This window comes from Phascolarctos cinereus, unplaced genomic scaffold, assembly GCF_003287225.1.
Source record: "Phascolarctos cinereus isolate Bilbo 61053 unplaced genomic scaffold, phaCin_HiC Scaffold_5;HRSCAF=322, whole genome shotgun sequence".
In the NCBI taxonomy this organism is placed as follows: domain Eukaryota; kingdom Metazoa; phylum Chordata; class Mammalia; order Diprotodontia; family Phascolarctidae; genus Phascolarctos; species Phascolarctos cinereus.
This window is the reverse complement of record NW_027555958.1, coordinates 2917444-2940340: the sequence shown is the minus strand read 5'-3', so window position 1 is coordinate 2940340 and position 22897 is coordinate 2917444. Positions and strand designations below refer to the sequence as shown.

Sequence of the window (22897 nt, the reverse complement as noted above, 5' to 3'; positions counted from 1 at the left end):
AGTTGCTCTCTGGGTTTATCCAAGCTTACACTTGGGAAGAGAGTGTCATTTTTATTTTAAAATTAAGGACCCCAATCTCCTTTGTGTGCTTAGAGGGTAGGATCTGGTTTTGGTTTTATGTAACAACATCCACTCAACCTGCTAGTGCAGGTCCTTCCCTTGGTGCTGCCTTCACATCCACCATTCTCAAATCTCCATCACGCTGGCATACTTCTTCACCAGGTGAGGTGAGAGAACAACTATGACAATAATAAAAGCTCACACCCCAAAGCCCTTTATACACACTGTCTCCTTGGCTCCTCACAACACCAAGTGAGGTGGGTGTGATAATTATCTCCATTTGCACAAGAGGGAACAGGCTGAGATAGGTGAAAAGATCTGCCCAACCTAGTAATTGTCCTACCTTGTGCTCCTGACCCAGGTCCAGCCCTCCAGTCCAGGTGTGCCACACCCAGCCACTGGCTGGATGAGACTGGGTATAGCAGAGGCCATCTCATGGCCAGAGGGAAATGGTTAACCAATAAACTTCTTATCATTCCATGACCCCGAGGAAAGGTTTCTTTTTTTCATAGTCAGTACTCCAGATTTCTTAGGGAATTCCACCTAAAAACTTGGCAATTCCTCCTTCACTCTTACCCTCAGATAACTGTTTTGGGCACTGAGGCCTTAAGTGACAGGTCATTATTGACTGCTTCCTACATGCCAGGCATTGTTCTGGGCTCTGGTATGCATAGTGAGGCAAAAATGACTCATGACCTTTGGAACAGACACTCTAATCGGAGAAGAGATATCAGACACATTCAAGATGTATGCAGTTGATGGAAGGTACTGGGAGAGAGGAAGAATTTGTAGCTGGACAGCAGAGGAAAGACCCCAGAAGCAGGCGAAGTGTGAACTGAGACCTGAGGGATGCCAGGAAAATCAAGGTTCTAACAAGAGACCTCCCCTGGCAATAGTGATGAAGACTGTGCTCTGAGCTATTCCATCAGGCTGAGGGGCAGGGTGGCCATCCACTGAAGACAGCTGCGCTGGGCTCCTTGACTCATGAAAATGGGTGCAGAATCCCCTTCATTCAGAAAGGGACATGCTGGGTCATCATTCACAGGGGCTCGTCTCTTGACTTGTTGAATAACCATTTTCCAAACAGCATTTCCTAGCAAATACCCTTCATGATTCTTCCATCTACTTCTGAAGGCCCATTAGGTGACATTCCTGAACCATGGGAAAGGCCACAGATGCTGGAGGGTCATCTGAGTGCAGGGTTTGTGTGTGTGCCACGTGTGCCCCATGCCACCAGCACATGAACCTTCTTGACATTCAACATCAAAGACAAAACGTCTTCTCTTTCACTTCTGAGCCACGTGTTCTGGATTTTCACATGGGATTCTTGAATAAGCTTGTTCCGGAGAAAGCATCAGAAGTGTCCAAAGTTCTCTCCAGGGACAAAGGTATTGGCTATTGTTTTCATCCTATGGCACTTTTCGCTGTATTTGCCGTGTATCAGGAGGGCTGTAGGATGGTATTTGGTTAGGGTATTGTAGCCCCTCTCCCCTTCCCAATCCCCAGGGAGCATCACCAACTCAGAAATATTTCCGTTCAGAAGCACAGACCGCTCCATTCAAGTCAACCAATCGGTAATCATTTCTTATGCTCCTGTTGTAAACCAGGCATTGGCTAAGTCCAGGGGATACAAAGAAAAGCAAACAGTCCCTGCTCTGGGTGAGATGGAATTCTTGCGGGGGAGGGGCGTCAGATATGCGTAAGTCAGTATTTAAAAGCTGCGTACAGATCTACAAAGCACCTACCATGTGCCAGCTACTGTGCTTTATGTGGGAATACAAAGACAAAACCAAAACGGGCCCTGTCCTCAAAGACTCTCATCTCCATCCAACTAGCTCCAGCACCAAGCTTTGATACTGTGCTTATTCCACACCAGGATCTTTGCAAGGTGCTGGGTTTGTAAAGAAAAAAGGGAATGATTTCCTGCCCTCAAGGAGCTTATATTCAATGAGGAAGATTGATAAGCATGTGTGATATGAAAAGGGTGGGGGAGAATGCTTCCACCCATCCGCACAATAAGGGCATGGACAGATCGGAACTGGGGGGATTAGAAAAGACTGCTTCCGCATTGACTTAACATCATTGTGCACAAGGGCCAGAATGGGTCAGAAAGGCCAGCTGGTCCTGCTGTCTTTGACACATCAGGAGCCTGAAGCCCCAAAGGCAGTAGCTCTAACATTCACCTGGACGTGCAGCTGTGCAGATTTCAGAGATTGTGGCCCACGTGTTCTCCTTAGGCTCTTTGAGATAAGGGGCAGGCGAGAGGGGAACTCTCTACATAGAAAAGTGTTTGAAGCCCAGAGCAGGAAAATCACTAACTTACTGGGTCATGTGCTCTTTGGGTAAATTACACATTATGACCAATGTGTTTCTGACCCTTGAAGAGAGGGCTCCAGCACAAGACAGATTCTATCGAGTCAGGATGCTTGATTCTGATGGGTTTGAGAGAAAACCTTTCAGAACTGGCATCAAGCACAGACTGCTGGGGGACAGGGGCAGAATCTATCATTCCGTCAGCTAGAGGGCTCTGTGTGTGGAATCATTCTCCACTGATAGAGGCCACAGCACCATCGGTGACTTAGAAGATCAGCCCTAAGGCTTTCTCAGGGGACTTAGAGGCTAAGTGACTTGCCCAGGGTCACCAAGCTTGAAATGCCTGAGATAGAATTCAAACCAAGGTCCTGCTGTCTCCCAGATCAGAACATTCACTTGGGAGGTTTCATTCAGTCAAACAGAGAGGCAGCGTTGCCCAGTGGAAGGCGTGCTGGCTTTGGCGCCAGAGGAACTGGATCCAAATCTTGCCTCCGCTGCTTAGCTGGGCATCACTGGGCTCATCGCTTCGTCTCCCGGCTGTCTCCTGTGCAATGTAGAGGAGTGGGGCTAGACGACCTCCATGGAAGGTCCCTGTGGTCAGAGGAGGCTACAATACGTTCTTTGCTCTTTGGATCTGACGCCTTGGTTGTCCTGGGTTTCTTACACCTGACCTAGAATAAAGGGCTACTACCAGCCACCCCCTTAATCTTGGTTCTGACACAGATGAGCTGACACTGCATGAGCAGCCAGAGGCTACCCAGATTTTCACAGAATGTTAGGCAACCTCCCCAAAAGGCAAGAAGAGTTTGCAATGAGAAGCTGGGCATGTGTTGTGATCTCTGTTATTGGGGAAGAATATCTACGTGGATGAGATCATACATTGACAGACTCTATGGTAGTCTGGCGGTGGAAAGCCATGGCGCAGCGTGCCCACCACATTTGGCTAGCTTGGCACGGGAGAGTCCTTAGACTTCCCACTGCTTTAGCTTATAAAAGCAAATGCCTTGTTCTTTGCAGTTTACCCTTTGTCAGTAAGGGCGATCCTGGGGCTCGGCTAAATACTAACTTCTCATACAGAGCATTTGGAAGTAAAAAGATAAAGAATTAAAGACCAAAGCTCTCTGGTCTAAAGAGAAGCAGCTTGCAGCAGGCTGACGGCAGGAGAGATGACTGCTCACTATTCCAGTGTTCTAGGACTCTTTCTTTGGGTGTCCTGCTTGGGGTTGGCAGAGGGGGGAAAGTTGCTGGTGATTCCAGTGGACGGTAGCCACTGGCTCAGTATGCACGGGGCTCTTCAGGAGCTACGGCTCAGAGGACGCGAAATTGTGGTGATTTCCCCTCAAGTGATGGCTCTTATCCAAGAAGCCACATTGTATGACCTCAGACGGTATCCAGTGCCCTTCCAGAAGGAGGATCTGGAGGCCAGCTTTCAATGGATTAAACACGATCCCTTCCAGAAGTTAACAGTCTGGGAGTCTTTTTCTAGAGCAATGGATAGGATGAAAAATAGCTCTGACTTGCTTTTTACTGCCTATTCCCACTTGGTCTACAATAAGGAGCTAATGATCAGCCTTGAAGACATGGGCTTTGATGCCGCCTTCACTAATCCATTCCCTTCCCTGTGGCCCAATCACAGCCAAGTACCTCTCTCTGCCTGCTGCCTACTTTGGGCCCGGAATGCCATGTAGTCTTGACTCGGTCAGCACTAGATGCCCCAACCCTTCCTCATATCCCAAGAAGCTTCTCAAGCAACACAGATCAGATGACTTTTAGGCAGCATGTGAAAAACGTGTTGCTTACTGTGGCCCAGGTCTTTCTCTGTGACTTTGTCTATTCTCCATATGAGCATCTTGCTTTTGAACTCCTTAACGGAGAGGTGACCATTGTGGACCTTCTGAGCTATGCATCGATTTGGCTGCTGAAAAGCAACTTTGTGAAAGAGTATCCCAAGCCAGTCATGCCCAACATGGTTTTCACTGGGGGCATAAACTGTGGTCATAAAAAGCCATTGTCTCAGGTAGGTATTGGAGCAAACAGACTCCTTTTCTTTTGAGCTTCTCAATCAGTCAAGTACTTTTCCAGTGCCAACTACAAACCCAGTACTTTATGGGGCACTCAAGATACCAATACAAAAATGAGAGAGCCCTGACCTCAAGAAGTTTATAGCCTTCTCAGTAGATATAGCATATTCACAGAGAAGTAAATACAGGATACTTAGAGGGAAATAAAGAAATACAGTATAATTTTCAGTGTGGGGATGATGAGTGGCCCTAAGAATGAACTGGGGGAATCCAATGAGGTAGAATTTCAGCTGAGTCTTCACCACTGTGTAAGCAAGGCAGTCCAAGATGTGTAGATAAAGAGAGAAAGAAATCTAGGCACAGATGACACACTGTACAAAGGGATGGAAGCAGAAGAAGAGATGCCCTGAATGTGCTGCTTTATGCCAGCATAGCATGGCATAGGCCAGTCTGACCTTGAGTATCTTTATTGGCTTGATTGTTCACATTTTCTGCAATAACACCTCACACTTGTATCCAGCTTTTTCATTTTCAAGGCACTCACACTTAATTATCATCTCCCTTGGTTCTTGCAATAGTCCTGGCAGGTCACCATGCACAATTATTGGTATTTGACACATCAGCCAACCAAGCCTTAGAGAAGGGCAGTGATCCGTGCTCAAAACTGGTCAATGGCAGAACAAAGGCAATTCGTTGACCTTTCATTCCTCCTTGTGAATTTTGTTATTCTTTCTAACTGTAGACAATATTCTTTTGGGAGTTTGATTGGTAAAGCATGGAATAAGTAAATTAATTTAGATAGTATTGCCATTTTATTACATTGGCTCAACCTCTATTTCTCTAGTTATTTAGGTCTATATTTCTTCAGTGTTTTATAGTTAGATTCACACACTCCCAAATATTTTATAGCTTCTGTAGTTATTTGAGAGAATTTTTCTTTTTTAGTTCCTGCTGGATTTTGTTGATTAATATAGTATGAATAATGATTTACATGGATTAATTTTATATGCTCAAAACCTTACTGATATTACTAATTATTTCAATTAATTTTTAGTTGACTTTATAGGGTTCTCTAAGTGCATCAGCATATCATCTATAAAAGTGATCATTTTCTTTCCTCTTTGCCCAAGCTAATTCCTCCAATTTCCTTTTCTGGTCTTATTGATACATCTAAGATTTCTACCACTACGGTAAATAGCAATAATGATAATGGGTATCCTTGTTACACTGCTATTTTTCTAGGAAAGGATTCCAACTTTTCTCCATTACACAATGTTTGCTTTTTCATTTAGCTAAATACTATTCACAATATTAAGAAAAAGTTCATTTATTCCTATAATTTGTAGAGGTTTTTACTGGAAATGAATGTTGGATTTTATCAAAAGTCCTTTCAGAATCTATTTACCTAATCATATGGGTTTTATAATTTATATCATTAATAGGGTTAATATTCATTAATATTTATAGTATTCCTTATGTTGAATGAATACTACTTTCCTGGTATAATCAAAACCTACATATAATGTATAATCTTTCTAATACGTTGTAGTAGCCAACTTGCTAATTTTTTTTTGCATCAATGTTCATTAGGGATATTAGTCTACACTTTTCTTTCTTAATTTTACCTGTCTCTGGTTTAGGTGCCAAGACCACATTTGCATTGTAGAAAGAGATTTGGAAAGGTTTCTTTCTTTTTTATTATTTCAAACAATTATGCTGTACTGAAATTAATTTTTATTTGAATGTTCGATAAATTCATTTTAAAAATCCATCTGTTTCTAGAACTTTTTGCCCTCTGGAAGTTCAGTTATGTCATTCAATTTCTTTTTTCTGACATTGAGTGATTTAAATATTCTATTCTTTTATCAATCTGGATATTTTATATTTTTGTAAGAATTCATCTACTTTCACTAAGTTGTAAGTTTTGTTAGCATATACTTAGGCAAAATAATTCCTGATGGTTTCCTCTATTTCTTCTATAATTATTGTTAAGTTCTCATTTTCCATTTTTGATGTGAAAAAAATTGGCTTTCCTTTCTTTTTTTAATCAAGTCAGCTAATTGTTTATCTATTTTACTATTTTTTTAAATAATCAATTTTAATATGCTTAATATGAATGTATAAGTAGAGCCTATATCAGATTGCGTGTTGTCTTGGGGAGGAGGGAGGGAGGAGGAGAGGGAGGGGAAGAAAATTTAAAACTCAAAATCTTACAGAAGTGCATATTGAAAACTAAAAATTAATTAATTATTTTAAAAATAATCAATTTGTAGTTTTATCAAATCAATAGTCTTTTCAATTTTATTAATCTCTTCTTTAATTTTCAGAATTTCTACTCAATTTAATTGGAAATTTTTGTTGTTCAAGTTTTTTAAAATTGCATGAACAATTCATTGATTTGTCCTTTCTCTCTTTAATGATGAAATTATTTTAGAGATATAGATTTTTTCCTCAAAACTGCTTTAGTTGCACTCCGTAAGTTTTGATATGCTGTCTCATCATTGCCATTTTCTTTGATGAAACAGATGTCCCATAGACATCTTTAACTCAGCGTGTCCACGACTTATTTTATTATCTTCCCACCCAAACCTTCTCCTATTCCTAACTTACCTGTTAATATCCAGAGCACCACAATCCTCCTGGTTACACAGATTTGCAACCTGGTTATTATCTTCAATGCCTTACTCCCTCACACTCCATACCCAATTAGTTTTCAAGCCCTCTCAATCTTACCTTTAAAGCACCTCTCATCTTCACCCTTCTCTCTTGTGATGCTGATGCCACTTGCTGAAGGCCGTCATCATCTCATACCTGGACTATTACGATAGTTGCTGTTTGTTCTCCCTGCCTCAAGTCTCTTCCCATTCCAGTTCATCTTCACTCAGCTACCAAAGTGAAGTCATGAACATATCATAGTCCCATCGCTGTTCAATAAACCCCCAAGGCTCCCTACTGCCTGTAAGATCAAATATAAAATCCTCTGCTTGGCTTTTCAACTTCGTCATAACTTGGCCCCTTCCTACCTTTCTGTCTTCTTACACTCTACCTCCTTCTATGTACTCTGCAGTCCAGTAACACTGGTCTCTTTGACAAGCAATCTCTTGACTCTGTGCATTTTCTCTGATTGTCCCCCATGCCTGGAACTCTCTCCCACTTCATCTCTACTGTCTGCAAAATGCCTTTACTAGTCATGCTTCATCTAAGTGCCTTCCTTCTGAGACTACCCTCAATTTATCCTGTGTATATCTTGTCTGTATATAGTTGTTTGCATGTTGTCCCCCACACATGCACTTTAGACTCTGAGCTCCTTAAGAATAGAGAGTGTTCATCGGCCCTGGAGCTAGGAGGACCTGAGTTCAAATCCAGCCTCAGACACTTGACACTTCCTAGCTGTGTGACCCTGGGCAAGTCACTTGACCCTGATTGCCTCACTGAGAAAGAGAGAGAGAGAGAGAGAGAGAGAGAGAGAGAGAGAGAGAGAGAGAGAGAGAGAGAGAGAGAGAGAGAATAGGGGCTGTTGTTGTTTGTCTTTCTTTGTATCTCTAGTTTTTAGCACAGTTCCTGACACATAATAGGCACTTAATAAATACTACTTTTGTGGTTTGACTTTAAAATTATGTTATTTAGTCTTCAATTATGTTTAAACTATTTCTTCACTTTTTTGTTGAATACAAATTGTATGACTTTGTGATCATTAAATTATGCATTTAGTGTTTCTGCTTTTCTACATTTTGGGTGATGTATTTATGCTCCAATATATAATCATTTTTTTAAGTTGTCATGTACAGCTGAGAGGCAGAGAAATTCCTTTCTATTCCCATTCAATGGTTACTAGAGAGCTATCATTTTCAATTTTTCTAAAGTTCTATTCAAGTCCTTAGCTTCTTTCTTGTGTATTTTCTGGTTTGATTTGTCTAGATATAAAAAGGATATATTAAGGTCCCCCACTGTTACGGTTTTATTATCTATTTCTCCCTATAATTTAATTAACATTTTTAAATATTTAGATGCTATGTTATTAGGTGCATACATATTAGGTATTGAAATTTATTCATCATCTATGCTATTCCTTTATTCACCATGCCCTCCCTCTTAGCCCTTTCTCTATCCCCCTCATCCCTGTTTCCCATTTCCCTCTTGAGTTTAATGTATTTCTGTGATGAAATCTTTGTGTTTATGTGTAATTGTGTTCAATATTACTTTATCAGACATACACAAAAATCAGGTTCATGTGAAAAATCGGGTACCTCTTCCTCCATTGCTGCATATGCTTTATCTTATACACCTCTCAGTACATTTCATTTAAGGAGCAATTCTCCCTCAAGCCCTCAGAATAATGTGTCTCCTGATCATTTTATCTGAGAGACTATGTCTCTTCTCAAGCTGATTTCATCGGTATGCATTATGTAATTTTTTCTCTCCCTTTAAGTAAGCAAAATGTCCACACACAAAGAGGACAAAACCTTGCATAAGCTTTCCAAAGCAATCACTCTAGATGGAAACTTTTTCCAGTTTCTTTCCCCAATCTGTAAATCTGAGGCCAAGGTCATAGAGATAATTGGGAAATAAATAGTAAAGTAACAAGAACTGTGTGTACAAGGTCTTTGCCCTATGAAACCTGAATAGAGACTTGTATGTCATGTATCCTTTAACTACCTGTGCTAACTTGGCAGTCATGTGTATTGTTAGAAGCTTGAAGGCTCCATTTTCCCCTCTCTAAATTAGGATGGTTCATTTTTCTTTTCCTCACAAGTCATATTTTCTGCCTCATTTCATAGGAACTTGTCTAAGGGAAAGGATGCAAATTGGCTTTGTTCTCTTTAAATGAGGAAGCCTTATATCCTATGTATAATTGCAATTATGGATGTGTATGAGGGGAGGTTGAAGAAGTGTGGAGGAGCCAGAGTGTTTAAGCCTTTTATTCATATTAACATGTTACAGTAGAAACTGAAGACCTGGTTCTAGAGCTACCTATGCCATCAACAACCTGAGTGACCTTGGGCATGTCACTTTCCATCTTCAGGGCTGTTTCCTCCTATGAGTAAGGGGAATTTGGACTGACTCCCTTCTTTAAAGTTACGATCTTCTGAAGTCCTCCTTCCCAGCATTTTGTCCTTGAACTCTCCAAGAACATTCCAATGAAGAATAAGTTCTAGCAAGAGGGCCCAAGCTGGATAGACCCATGTGTAAGTCCAGGACTATGTCTGCCACCTGAGGAGCAGCCTAGCTAAATTCATAGAGACTCATCACCCACTTTACAAGATGATCAATTATGTGCCCACAGCAACACCTAGAGATCACCTTCTGAGGTGTAGAGGGGTTGCAATCTGTTTTGGTGGAGGAAATGCTCATACCAGTGAAACTCCATGGATCCTGGAAGTATTGAGATAGGAATGAGTAGCACAGGCTGAATCTGAATCAATGACATTTATGTAGCACATTACAGTTTCCAAGAGCATTCATGTGAATGAATAATCAGCTTGATTCTATGATTCTACATGGAATCTGTCTGTGCTGGAGCATATAGGTTCACAGAGGATGTCAATTTCTGTGTTCTCTCCTCCATTCTTAGGCTGTAGCTGAAGGAAGGAAATGCCACAAAACAAGGTCTCTGGCAAGCACCTGACTTCACTTTTAGGATCCCAGACTCATCAATCACCAATTTAGAGATGGAAGGGACCTTAGAGGCCTTGTTTCCCAACCACCTCATTTCACAAATGAGGAGTTGGGGGCTCAGAGAATTGAAGGGGCTTGCCCAAAGTCTATTTACAGGTAGTAGATAGCAGACCCTGAACCCAAACTCAGAGTCTCTGACTCCAAAGTCAGTGTTCTCTCCACTGTACCACACTACCTCCTCTTCCTCCTAAGGAACTTCATTAAGGGACTTCTCTGTCTTCCAATGTCATCACAGCTCTCTTCAACCACCTAGATTTGGTTCCCACTGAAGGAAAATACAGACAGCCCCCACCCTTTGACCTCTTGCAAAGGGGAAACACAGTGCAAATGGGTGAGGGCCTCCCTATTGCCAGGACTTTCCTACCCTTTGCTGTGCAATATCTGCCCATCACTGGTGCCCACCATTGTGCTGGTTTTGCACAATGGGCCTCCTGCCTAGGACAGTCCTCCCTATCTCCCTCCCTGCAGCCTCTTGACTGTGTTAATTAGATTAATTAATGATATTATTGTGCTTTACAGTTTTTAAAGGGTTCTCATCCAAATTTGGTTGCAGATACACCTCTGTAGACACCCACTCCTCCCAGCCAGTCAGTCAGTTGGTCAATGAACAAGCATTTATTAAGCACTTACTATATTCCAAGCATTATACTAAGCACTAAGGATGCAAAAAGGGCAGCAACGACAGTAGTCCCTGCCCTCATGGAACTCCCATGGGGAAGACAAACAGCTACACGAAAGCAAAATAGATAAGGGATACATTGGGGGTAAGCTCAAAGGCATTAACTGGATCTCCTCTGGATTATTTCTGGGAGACCATGGACAGGCATCACTCAGAGAAGGTGTGGGAGGGCTATGATTTGCCCTGATGGAGGGAGTTCCCATGTTGATAAGTTATCTGACCCCTTGCAGGCCAGGGTCCAGAATACCTCTTTCATATCAGATGATCTCTGGGGAGCAGCAGATAACACCTATAGGGTCCCTATTGGTGAAAACCAAGAGAGGTCACACTGATCCATACATGACCTTGCGTGTCTGGGCATTTACCAACAGCACTGGCCTGGAGCCTGGGCTCTGGGACTCGGGCCCAATACTAAGCCAGAAACCAAAATATTGGCCAAACTGCAATGATGCAATCTATAACGCCTCATCCCTTCGTCTTACTTCTATAACTGCCGCGGGGCTTTTTTGGGGTCTTTGTTGTCTGGCCAGCCTATTGTAAGTATCCAGATGATTATTAAACTGCTTATACTCACCCTGGAGCTCCCAGCCTGAGTATCACCCTGGTCTCCCAATATGGGGGAACTATGAATGTCCCCAGACCAGACAAGATCTTTTGACCCAGTAAACCCCCACTCTTGGGCTCTCTTTAACTTCTACCATGCAAATTTATCATTATCTTTATGTTTGGCTTCCTGATTAAATATTAACCTATATCAGTGTCTGTAACAGGAGAAGTATGCAGAAGAAGAAGGACTAGGCAAAGTCCAATGTAGCAAATGTTGACCAGGTGGACATTATGTCTGGAGTACTGAAACCTCAACATGTCCTATTCCTTTGGACTTATTGCTTGGCATTTGCAGAGGGGGGCAAGTTGTTGGTGGTTCCACAGGACGGCAGTCATTGGCTCAGTATGCATGGAGTCCTACAGGAGGTGCGACGGAGAGGACATGAGATCGTGGTGGTTGCCCCTGCAGTGACTCTACATATTAAAGAAGCACCATTTTATACCCTCACCCGGTTCGCAGTGCCTTTCCAGATGGGAGACTTGGAGGCCCATTTCCGTAAGATGAATCACAAAGCTTTTGAGAAATTACCATTTTTAGAAAATTTTTTCACAACAAAGGAGAGAATAAGAAATGTCACAACTTTGCTTCTGTCTGCCTGCTCACATTTGGTTTATAACAAAGAGCTGATGACCCGCCTTGATGACAATCACTTTGATGCTGTTTTCACAGACCCTTTCCTACCCTGTGGCCCGATAGTAGCCAAGTACCTCTCTCTGCCTGCTGTCTACTTTTTGCATGGATTGCCGTGCAGTTTAGACTATGATGCCACACAGTGCCCCAATCCTCCTTCCTACATTCCTCGAGGGTTATCTGAGAGCACAGATCGCATGACATTTTTGCAGAGAGTTAAAAACATGCTGGTTACTATATTCCAATTCTTTCTTTGTGATTTCGTGTATTCCCCATACATGCGTCTTGCTTCTGATCTCCTAAAGAGAGAGGTGACGGTTACAGACCTTCTGAGCCATGGATCCATTTGGCTTCTGAGAAGCGATTTTTTAAAGGACTATCCCAGGCCAGTCATGCCCAATATGATTTTCATTGGGGGAATAAACTGCGCTTACACAAAACCATTACCTCAGGTGAGCACTGGGTCAACATCCTCCCTCTCTCTCAAGGCTCCTGACTGAGAAGCGGATCAGTTAATGGTTTTATTGTGCTTTCCACATTGGGTTGCGGGTGCTCTCATGTTATCTCAGTTTTGTTCTGCAATAACCTGAAGAAGTAATTGGGTAGGGAGTTAGTATTGCCATTTTACACGTAGGACAATTGGGAACACGGAAAGATGTGGAAAGTTACCCCTCTAAGGTTGCATGGACAGAGCAAGAATTAGAGCCCAGGCCTTCTGATTTACTTGCCAGCACTTGCCAGTGTCCCCTGCCCCGCTGCCTTCCTAGCTGATGCTGCCGTGGCTCAGGCACTTTGGGGCAGCGAGCGCTTCCTCCTCTCCTCCCTCGAAGGCATTGTTTGTCAGCTTGTATGCACGTTTGGTCTTTGTGTAGATAGCTTGGACGTTTTGGTGGCAGGATTGCACTTGTCGTTCAGTTGTGTCGGACTCTTCGTGATCCCGTGGACCAGAGTGCACCACACCCTTCTATCCTCCACCATCTCCCAACCTCTGTCCAAGTTCATGTTCATGACACTCTCTATCCATCTCATCCTCTGCTGGTCCCTTTCTCCTTTTGCGTGATCCTTAGTATGGGTTTCTTCATCAATTCTCATTTTCCCCTGCCTATTCCCCAGCCCTCTGTTCATTCAGTCAGATATTGAGGTATCCCTGAGTGCCAGGCACCCTGCTAAGCACCAAGGGAGAAACAGTCAGCCTAGACCCTGTCCCCCGCCTTCCCTGGTTCAACGACTCAGAGAAGATGGCCTTCATCACTTAGCTCTGATCTCTCAGTCTTCTTTCAGCTAGAACTGTTTGATTCATTCCTAGGTAACCTTTATGCAGCATGGCTCAGGTGTTTAAAGTCTGTTGTCTCCATTTTCTCCTTTCATCCTCACAAAAAATCTATGAGTTGTGTATACCAAGTAGAGCTGCCCATTGTACTTTGGGTAGCTGTGGCTGGGGAAGGGGGGAAAGAAAAGGGGGGACAAGTGGGGCCGGGCAGGGGGGAAGGCAGGAAGGGGCAGGTTGGGGCAAGCACCAGCAGGCAGAGGGACAGGTAGGCAGAAAGGTGGGGAGAGTTTTCTGGGATTGGGGGGAAGTTTTAAGGAAGGTGATGCCCACTTAGTCAAACCAACTATTTTACCTTACTTAGCACAGTGCCTGACACATAACAAGCAAAGTAGAAATACTAGCCACTGTCATCATCACCATTATTGTTGTTGCCATTATTGCTAGATATGAGGAATATGAAATGGCAGATAGGTTAGCAACTTGACCACAACGAAGCTTATATGTGAATAGTAGGAGTTCAAACCCAAGCCCTCAGTCAACAACTCCAGTGCTTCATATACATGGCAACTCCCCCATCCATCCTGGTTTTATCATTTGCTGGTGTAATCTGAGTTCCATGGGGCCACAGACTGTTTCTTTGCATCCCCAGAACCCAACATGGTGCCCATCACAGGGTGACTGCTTAGTAAGTGCTTCTTGATTAATCCATTGGTTCATGGAGCAACAAGAATAAGAGAAATCCTTCTCCTTTAAATATTTCAAGATTGGTGATTGACAGGTTTCTTGTCATGCTGGTGGTATTTGGCATGCTCTTGCATGTTATTCTCCCTTATGAAATATTCAAAATATTCAGAATGGGGTCTGCCAGGGGAACAGGGACTAGACTTTGTTCACTTACTAGTTGAGTAGCTTTAGGCAAGTCATTTAATTTCTCTGAGACTGATCTTTTTTTCATCTAAAAAAGGGGACCCACCATCCTTATTGATTTGTGGTAAGGATAAGATAAACTATAAAGTATAACAACTCAACACCGATGTAAGTTTGCCTCATCTTCCTTTCACATAGTAGGATCTGGCACCTTAGGAAGTGAAATGATGTTTACAAAAGAAATAAAAATAAAATATTAAAAAGCAAACAAAAATGGTGGAAGGGAGTGGTTGACATGTGGGGAGTTTACTCAGTCATTGTGGGAAGGAGTTGACATCTATCAGGTTTTTGGTGACAATAAGTTCATCTTTCTTGGTCTGCTATCCCTTTAACCACATTGCCTTGTTATTCTTTTCTTTTTCAGAACCAGGCTTTCTCTGGGCTCAGAGAAGGATATTATGCACAAATTGATTGATATTCATTAAATTAGATGCTTTCCTCTCATTTTAGGAATTTGAAGCCTATGTGAATGCTTCTGGGGAACATGGAGTTGTGGTCTTCTCCTTGGGCTCTATGGTCTCAGAAATCCCAATGACCAAAGCCATGGAAATTGCTGAAGCTTTGGGCACAATACCTCAGACAGTAAGGACAACACTCTGCTATTCTTTTATATCTCTAGACAAAGTCTAATCCATGCCCACCCAGGACTCATCTTTACTAGGACATAGGTTTGGCGTTTCATTGTCAAGCTCTCTTCCTCCACCTCCCAGTCAAGTTCCATTGAATTTAGCCAAAGTTCAGTCAACTATCCTCCTTCCAAGTGCATTTTGAAAGTAAGACAGAATAGACTTTATTGGATATTTGTTTTTCTTTGATATATTTTGGATAGGACTAAAAAGTTGACTGCTTAGTAAAAATATCAGATTGGACATTGTGGCATCTATTAATGGATTAAGTATCTGAATTGTATCATAGAAGTTAGACTTGGACCTGGAAGATATCTTAGAGGTCATCAAAACCAACCTTTCTCCATTTTACAGACAAAGAAACTGAGGCCCAGAGAGATAAAGGACTTTTCCACTGTCCCATAGGTAATAAGTAACAGAGCTAGGATTAGCCCTTAATTCTCCTGGCTCTAAATGCAAGGCTCTCTACCCACTACATCCCACCCATAGGTCCTACAAATTATCCTCTTACCATTTCCAAAATACTTTGGACCATTTACAAATCACATCCATTTTGGAATTTTGTTATTGAATGAATACTCAATTTAATGGTGGAATATTGCCCCCAAAGACTTGTGAAGGCCTTCTAGCTCAACTTTCTTATTTTATAGATGAGAAAACCCCAGAGAGGTCCATCCAAGATCACACTGGTATCAATCAAGTGGCAATCTGGGCTTTGAACCCAGGTCTGCTAACTCCAAATACACCATACTTCTTTCTTGTGAGTTAGAAATGACATTCATCCTGAGGCAAAAAAAGAAAAGTTTTTTAGAATGAGTCATGGGTGCATGCAAAAGGGGGATGATTAAAAGGATTTACAGCAAGTTATAGATATATTGTCTGTGGCTTCTATACCATACATAAATTCCAAAACTTCAGGGAAAAGTATGGTCATAACTCTTTCTATCCCAACCTTTATTCAGGTCACTCTAACCTGGACTACCATATAAGTAAGGAGCAACAGTAACCTCAGGCTCTTCCAGAAACTAGCCACTGAACCAAGGGATTTTATTTCTTGCTTCAAGTAGGCTTATTTTCCCAAAGAGTACAAATGGGAGCTAGGCCTAAAATGAAGGATGTGTTTTATCTTTGATGGAGTAGCTGAAGGCTCTATATATTCATCTCAGGTCATTAGTGGTCACTGCTTCTGCTACTAGGCTAAAACTATGTCATGAGCTTTTCTCAAATTCTTTACTTTTTGCTCCTTCAAGGTATTGTGGCGGTATACTGGAAAACCACCATCTAATCTGGCCAAGAACACCAAACTTGTGAAATGGCTTCCACAGAATGATCTGCTTGGTATGTGCTCAAGCATGTAGTGGGGGTAGGAGGGATGAAGTATGAATGTTAAAGTGAGGTTACAGTGGTGTCTGTAGACTATATCCAAGTGACCATCAGTAGACAGAACCAGGGGCAGCTCCAATGGTTTTTAATTGATAAGGTACATGCAGAATCATAGTTATTGTCAGTGCTGGGAGGGACCCCCCCCCCAAGGCCAGTTAATCCAACCTGGACCTCTGTAGGAATCCTTTGATGATTTCCCTTACAAGGGATCATTTTTTCTTTGACTGAAGACCTCCAGTGAAGACATACCCACAACCTCCCAAGGCATTCCTTCCTTTCAGCTTTGAGAGAGTCTCAGTGTTATCAAGTTTTTCCTGATATCAAGGCTGACTCATCTTTTTGCACAGTTTCTAATTTAGCCTTCTGGGCCAAGCAATAAGGGCTAATTCCTCTGATCCATGGCCATCCTTCACATACTTGAAGACAGATCTCATATACTCCTTTGAGTATTCGCTTCTCCAGGCTCAATTTCCCCATTTCCGTAATCATTCCTGATATAGCATGGATTCCAAGCCATTCACCCCCCAGGTCACTTTCTTCTGGATGCTCTCTAGCTTATCAATGTCCATTCTAAAATTTGGCACCCTGCACAGACCACAATGTTCCATACGTCTGACAAGGGAAAGGTTCAGTGATGCACTGTGAATTTGCACAAGCTTCTGGTTGACTCAAGTTTGTAGTCCATAGAAATCCACAGACTTTCTTCAGGCAAAAAAGGTATGAGTGTCAGTGGTAATAGGTTGGACTAGATGGACTAACTCTAAGATTCTCTGATTCTTTCAGTTCTGGAACTCTGGGAGCTCTGACCATGGGCATAGGCTGTGAAGAGGGTCAGATGGGGAGCCAATAAGTGACTGTGATTGCTCCTTTCTGGGTCCATAGACATGAGTCAGTAAGCATAATAATGGCTCAAGGTCAACTTTCCTGAAATCAATTAACCTAAGGACTATTTGCCCAAATTTGTAATAAAAAGAAAACCTTGCTGTTGTGACATCACAATGCCTCAATCCAATATTGGTTGGCCCAGCTAACACATAGGAGTATCACCTTTAAAGAAATGGCCTTTAAGAAAATTAATTGTAGTAAAATCATTGTACTTACCTAAAGGTGCTATGGGGTGGTATGGGAGGGTCTAAGTGGTAGCTAGAAGTCCTCAGTCATCAAAGGAGGATTCTGGGAAGGCAAGTTTTAAAGCTCAGAAACATTTTCACGACTGTCCCAGGTTAAAAAATTACATTTTGGGCAGAATTACAATTTGGCAGCTCGGTGGTGCAGTAGATAGAGCACTAAGCCTAGAGTCAAGAAGACCTGGGTTCAAGTCTAGCCTCAGTTACTATTAGCTGTGTGACCTGGGCAAGTAAGTTAACCCTACTTGCCTTAGTTTCCTCAACTGTAAAATGAGATGGAGAAGGAAATGGTAAAGCATTCTAGTATCTTTGCCAAGAAAACCCCAAATGGGGCCACAAAGAGTCAGATAGAACTGAAACAACTGATCAACAATAAAGCATGCCATGGGGCATGTAAATGGATGAATAACAGAACTTGTATAATACCATCATGGGGCCAAGCCTATTAGTGTTCTCTAGCACTTGGCCAATGAAGTATATTTTAGAAAAATACTCTGATTTCCCACAATAGATAATAGTAACATTGACTGTTTATAGTGCCTTCAGACTGAAATATTATATTCCCTGAAAGCTAATAGATTACCAAGCTATAGAGAAATTCTTTCTCTATTTTCCTTCCTAAGCTCACCCAAAGACCCGGGCATTCATCACTCATGCTGGCTCTCACGGGACCTATGAAGGACTGTGTAATGGAGTGCCAATGGTGTTGATGCCTTTGTTTGGAGATCAGATGGACAATGCTAAACGCATGGAATCAAGAGGGGCAGGGGTGATCCTGAATGTCCTTGAAATGACATCTGATGATCTCAGCAAGGCACTGAAGACGGTTATCAATGATAAAAGGTAAGAAAACAGGTTGGGATGGCATGGCCATTTGCCATAGATACTTCTAATGCTGCTGTGTCCCTTCAACCTAATTTGTACAACTCCAGATGTCTAGTAAGATAAATTGGGAAACAATCATCCATTTTGATTATATTTTAAGTCAACAGCTTATGGGGCTCTTTTTGTACATTGCTGTCACTTTCCAATGTCTCCTCTCCTAACCCTCAAAGGACCCTCCCTCACAACAAGGAGTATAAGTATTCAAAACAAATATCTCTGAGCACAAATGCCCTCTGTTGACTTCCTAACAAGTAGTTCTATTTGACATGTGGTAAAACCTCAAATACTTGGGACTTTATGACCTCCTAGGAATTCCACCTTGCACCTTGGGATGGCTGTAATTGACAAGTGGAAATCTGCTTCAATATGTCTCCCTCCCCTGCTCCCACTTCCACCCTCAGGGACCAGCCAAGACAAGTCTCATCTCCCTTCCGTGTGGCAGTCCCTCAAACCTTGAAGGCAGCTGTCATGTCTCCCCTAAGTCTTCTCTTCTCTAGACTAAATGATGCCCAGTTCTATTAGCCAATTCATATTCAAGTCCACTCACCATCCCAATCACCCTCCTCTGTACGTGCTTGACTTTGTTAGTGTCTTTCACAAAACTAAGGAACCAGCCTGAACACAAGACTTCTGAGTTGGTCTGGCCAGGTATCCTCTTCATAGAAATTCTGCTTTTATCAAGGCAGCCCCTTCCAATTTTCTGACTGCCATGACATACCCTTGAGCAATATCAAGCTTGCAGTCCCTAAGACATGCACATGAACTGTGGTCTAGTCACACTTCTTCCACCCTCTTATTGGACCTGTCTCTTTTTTGATATTTCATTTGCCAAATACAGTTTTAAGAGCCCTTTCTCATTGTCCTTTGAGTTAACCAACAATCTTCTTTTACTGCAGCCTTTAGGGCTGTCATGATTCATCCAGGGTTTGGTCACCTTTGCTTTCCTTCTCCCCCAGTGCCTGGTGCACAGTCACTTCCTGATTGACTGAGCTGAGTTAGTTAATGAGCTCCCAATGTAGCCACATTAAGATCTTCAAACAGTTCACCTTTTATTCCTCTTCACTGAAATAAATAATTTTGATTCATTATTTTGAGCCTCCTCCCCTTCTTAAGCTGATTTCCTTTGTAGAACTTTAAGCCCTGGCATCCTAGCCTTTTTTTTTTTTTGGAACTCTGAAATTCACTCTTTCAAAATCTTGGGCATCAGGAAGATTTCTGACATTTCCCCTTCTATTGCAGACATTGTAATGAAGTGTTCACTTTCCCCCCATTTCCTGTTATGTTTATTTCAGCAAAATCCCTGTCAGTAATCAGATTCAGATCCAAGAGAATGGTTCTTCTTGAGATTTACTCCATATCTTGAAAAGTTAGCAAGGCTTTGGAGGAGTTACTCCAGCTCTCTGTCTTATGCAGGAAGACACTTCTAGAAGGTATTCGGGTAACTAGAGGATCCCATTTCTCTACCATCCTGCCACCATACTAACTTTGTGATTCACTTCACGAACCCATCATTCTTCCTTCTGGCCATGCAGTCTGCTGTTTACTTCTTCCACTATCGTTCCTCTGTCTCTTCCTCCATCAATCCTCCCCAAACACTCTCCACCATGTTTCACCACCTCAGTTTGTACTCCCCACAGGAGCAGATTTCTTGATATACATTCAATAAATTCCTGTTGCACTGAATTGAATTGAATCTACAATGTTATTCCATCCTCTTTTATCTACTCTCCTCCATTTGGACACGTTACATCCTTCCACTGGTATATTCCACTCATAAGTCACATATCATTAATTAATAGAACTCCACATTTCTGTGCAGGCTTCTTCATAATTGTTTTTCTTCTTTTGCAAAACCTGCTAAATTCTGTGGTGTCTAGCTCTGTGGCTATATGCAGACAATTTTCTTCCTCCCTCACTGTTTTCTGTTTAATGCCCTCTTGATCAAATTCACAAATCTTCAGCCAATTTCATTTTTTGGCCCTCATTAGAGGCATTCCATCCCCAGTCAAGTTTATCATTCCTAGATCTTAAACTGTGGTTCAGAAATTCAAATCTTATTCTCTGACACCATCTTTAAGCTCTTAGGCATTACTTATCTGGTTGTGTTTGATATACAGTTAAAATGTTTCTGCCAATGCCCTAATGCATAAATCAATGTCCTCCAGATGTTCTTTGTATGAGAAGATCTTCTGAAGAGATCCAGCTTGCTGTACTGAGTGAAAAATAACCATCTGAAATCTCAAGGCCTGTCTCTTATTCTTACTTTATGAGGGACCATGGACTAGTCTTTTTGACTCTCTGATCCCCATTTTCCTCTTTCATCAAATGAGGAAGTTGGACTTCATAATCCCCAGAGATTCCTTCCAGCTCCAGCACTCATGAATTTCTGGCCACCTGATGGCTCTTCCTTTAGATATTGTCTATCTGAAGCTGATCCTTTGCCATGATGGTGTCTTCTGTCCATCTGTTGATTCATCTCAGAATTGATCTGTGATTTTAGTTCTTCCTTTTGGAAATGGGTCACACCCACAAGAATGTGAATCCACCATCCCTGGAGATCTTCAAGTGGAGATTGAATGATCACTTCTTGAGGCTGTTTTAGATGGGATTTATGCTTTGGGAGTAAGATTGATCAGTTGACCTCTGTGGTTCTTCCAGCTCTATAATCCCACGATTCCATAATTCCTTAATTCTGGAATCTACACACCTAACTTCTTCTGAAGTGACCAAATAACACTGAAAAAGAAATAGACAACATCAAGGAAAGAAAGTCTGGGCTTCTGTGTAGCTTGGCTATTTTTAGAGCAACCCAAAGAGGTAATAACTTTCTATCATTGAAGGATTTGTATATTAATTTACCTTTTAATATTTTTAGCTACAAGGAAAACATCATGCGTCTCTCAGCTCTTCACAAAGATCGGCCCATCAGTCCCCTTGACCTTGCTGTGTTCTGGGTGGAATTCGTGATGAGAAACAAAGGGGCCCCACATTTACGTGCTGCTGCCCATGACCTCAACTGGATCCAGTACCATTCTTTGGATGTCATTGCTTTCCTCTTGGCTATTGTGTTGACTGTTGTACTAATTGCTGTGAAATGCCTCAAATTTTGTTTCCAGAAATGCTTTGGCAAAAAAGAAAAAGCTAAGAAAGCTACCAAATCTAAGTCTCATTGAGCCACATTTTAAAAATTAGGTGAAATTTTAGTTTGTTCTCCCTATGAATCATGAAAATGTACCCATATGAATTACATGCACCCACAAATACACATGTGTACCCTCATGCATACAAGTCATTTTCAAATCAATTTTTGATAAAGAAAATCTCAAGCTTATTTAGTTGCTTATTAAAGTAGGAACATGGAGCTTGAGAGCTGGAAGATAACCATTTAGTCCAACCACCTCATATTACAGCTGAGAAAATGGAAGTGAAATAAGGGGAAAACTTTTGGGCTGAAGATAAGTCTTAGAGGAGGGACCTGATAGCTGCTTTCCTGTTTCACATGGAGAAAAGATCGGCTGCATTCTGCTTGGCCTCACAGGACAGAATTAAGAACAATGGGGACTGAGGGAATTACATCATTTAGATCAGGGTCAGTGAAAACTTCCCTAACAATTGGAACTATACAACAGGAATTGTCTGCCTCAGGAAGAAGTGAGTTCCCATTCACTGGGGCTTTCCAAGTCAGCTCTGGATGACCAGTGTCTAAGAGGTTGTATAAATACAATTTGGGAGGTTGGTCCAGGTACAAGTTGGACTGAGGTCTTTTCCAACTCTCAGATTCTGTGATTCTAATACCTGCTCCAGGATTACATGGCCAGTTTGCAGCTGAGCTAGGGTAGAAGCCAGGTCTTCTTACTGTCAGCCCTCCTTTCTCCCTCTCAAGACACAAAAAGTTAGAACACCGACTGCAGGACTGATTCTCCTTCCCCATTCTTCAAGATTCTAGCTTCAAATGATTTGCTTAGAACAACTGGATGAGTCAGCTATCCATTTGGAGTCATCTTTTTTTAAACTGGAAAACACATACAGCACCCCTTTCAGGTGGCTTCCTAATGAGTTGTGATTGCTAATCATTTATTATAAATGTTAATGCATTTCCCCACCACCTCCTCTCTAGTTCCAGTGGGCATTTCTTTGCACACTGTTGGGTTGAAGTCTTCCACCACATGGGCTTAAGATTCACATGGTTCCTTTGGACACAGGAAAGCGGGAACATCTACTTAGGCTGCTGCTCATCCTCATAATGTTGAGAATTAATTAGACTGTGTCCCTCAAAGGTAATGGATTGTTTCTGCATTGAAAGACCATGATAGATCAGGCCAAACAAAAGAAAAATGCCATGTGGTTTTCTGCTAGTCCAAATGGATCAGAATGTTATTGGTCATCCACAAATAGTGTTTGTAGCAAAGTCACAAGTTATCATCTTGCTCAAAACAAAACTAAATATATGAATAAATCCTTAGTAATTATTTCCCTGAAGGCTCTTGTTTGTGAATTTATTTGGTTTTTGTGTGCATTGTTTTGACTTCTTTTGATAACTATATAGTCACTGATTGAGTCAACAATTTATGTTAATGGAATAGCAACAGTCCTAGTGGAGTTTTCAGCCTAATAGGGCCACTAAGAAGCATACTCTGATATGCTGCTACTCCTCTCTCCCTCCAAAAATCTACCTCCCTCTAAAACCCATCTG

General features: G+C 41.9%; 1 protein-coding gene and 1 pseudogene across 6 annotated transcripts in view; both read left to right on the top strand.

Annotated features, from left to right (window-relative positions):
* Positions 1–22683, top strand: part of LOC110198831 (UDP-glucuronosyltransferase 1A1-like) — a 148026-nt gene extending 125343 nt beyond the window's left edge. For 5 of the 6 annotated variants that reach the window (XM_020973343.1, XM_020973341.2, XM_078154600.1 and 2 more), the window contains exons 2-5: positions 14634–14765; positions 16060–16147; positions 17943–18162; positions 21080–22683. In XM_020973343.1, coding sequence (XP_020829002.1) covers positions 14634–14765; positions 16060–16147; positions 17943–18162; positions 21080–21377 — 738 coding nt within the window. In that variant the 3' untranslated portion in view covers positions 21378–22683. Of the gene's footprint in view, positions 1–11551; positions 12439–14633; positions 14766–16059; positions 16148–17942; positions 18163–21079 lie in introns of those variants that run through there. The other variant, XM_020973344.1, reaches the window with a different exon arrangement.
* Positions 3540–4426, top strand: LOC144457880 (UDP-glucuronosyltransferase 1A1 pseudogene; annotated as a pseudogene).
* Positions 22684–22897: the final 214 nt, after the last annotated feature.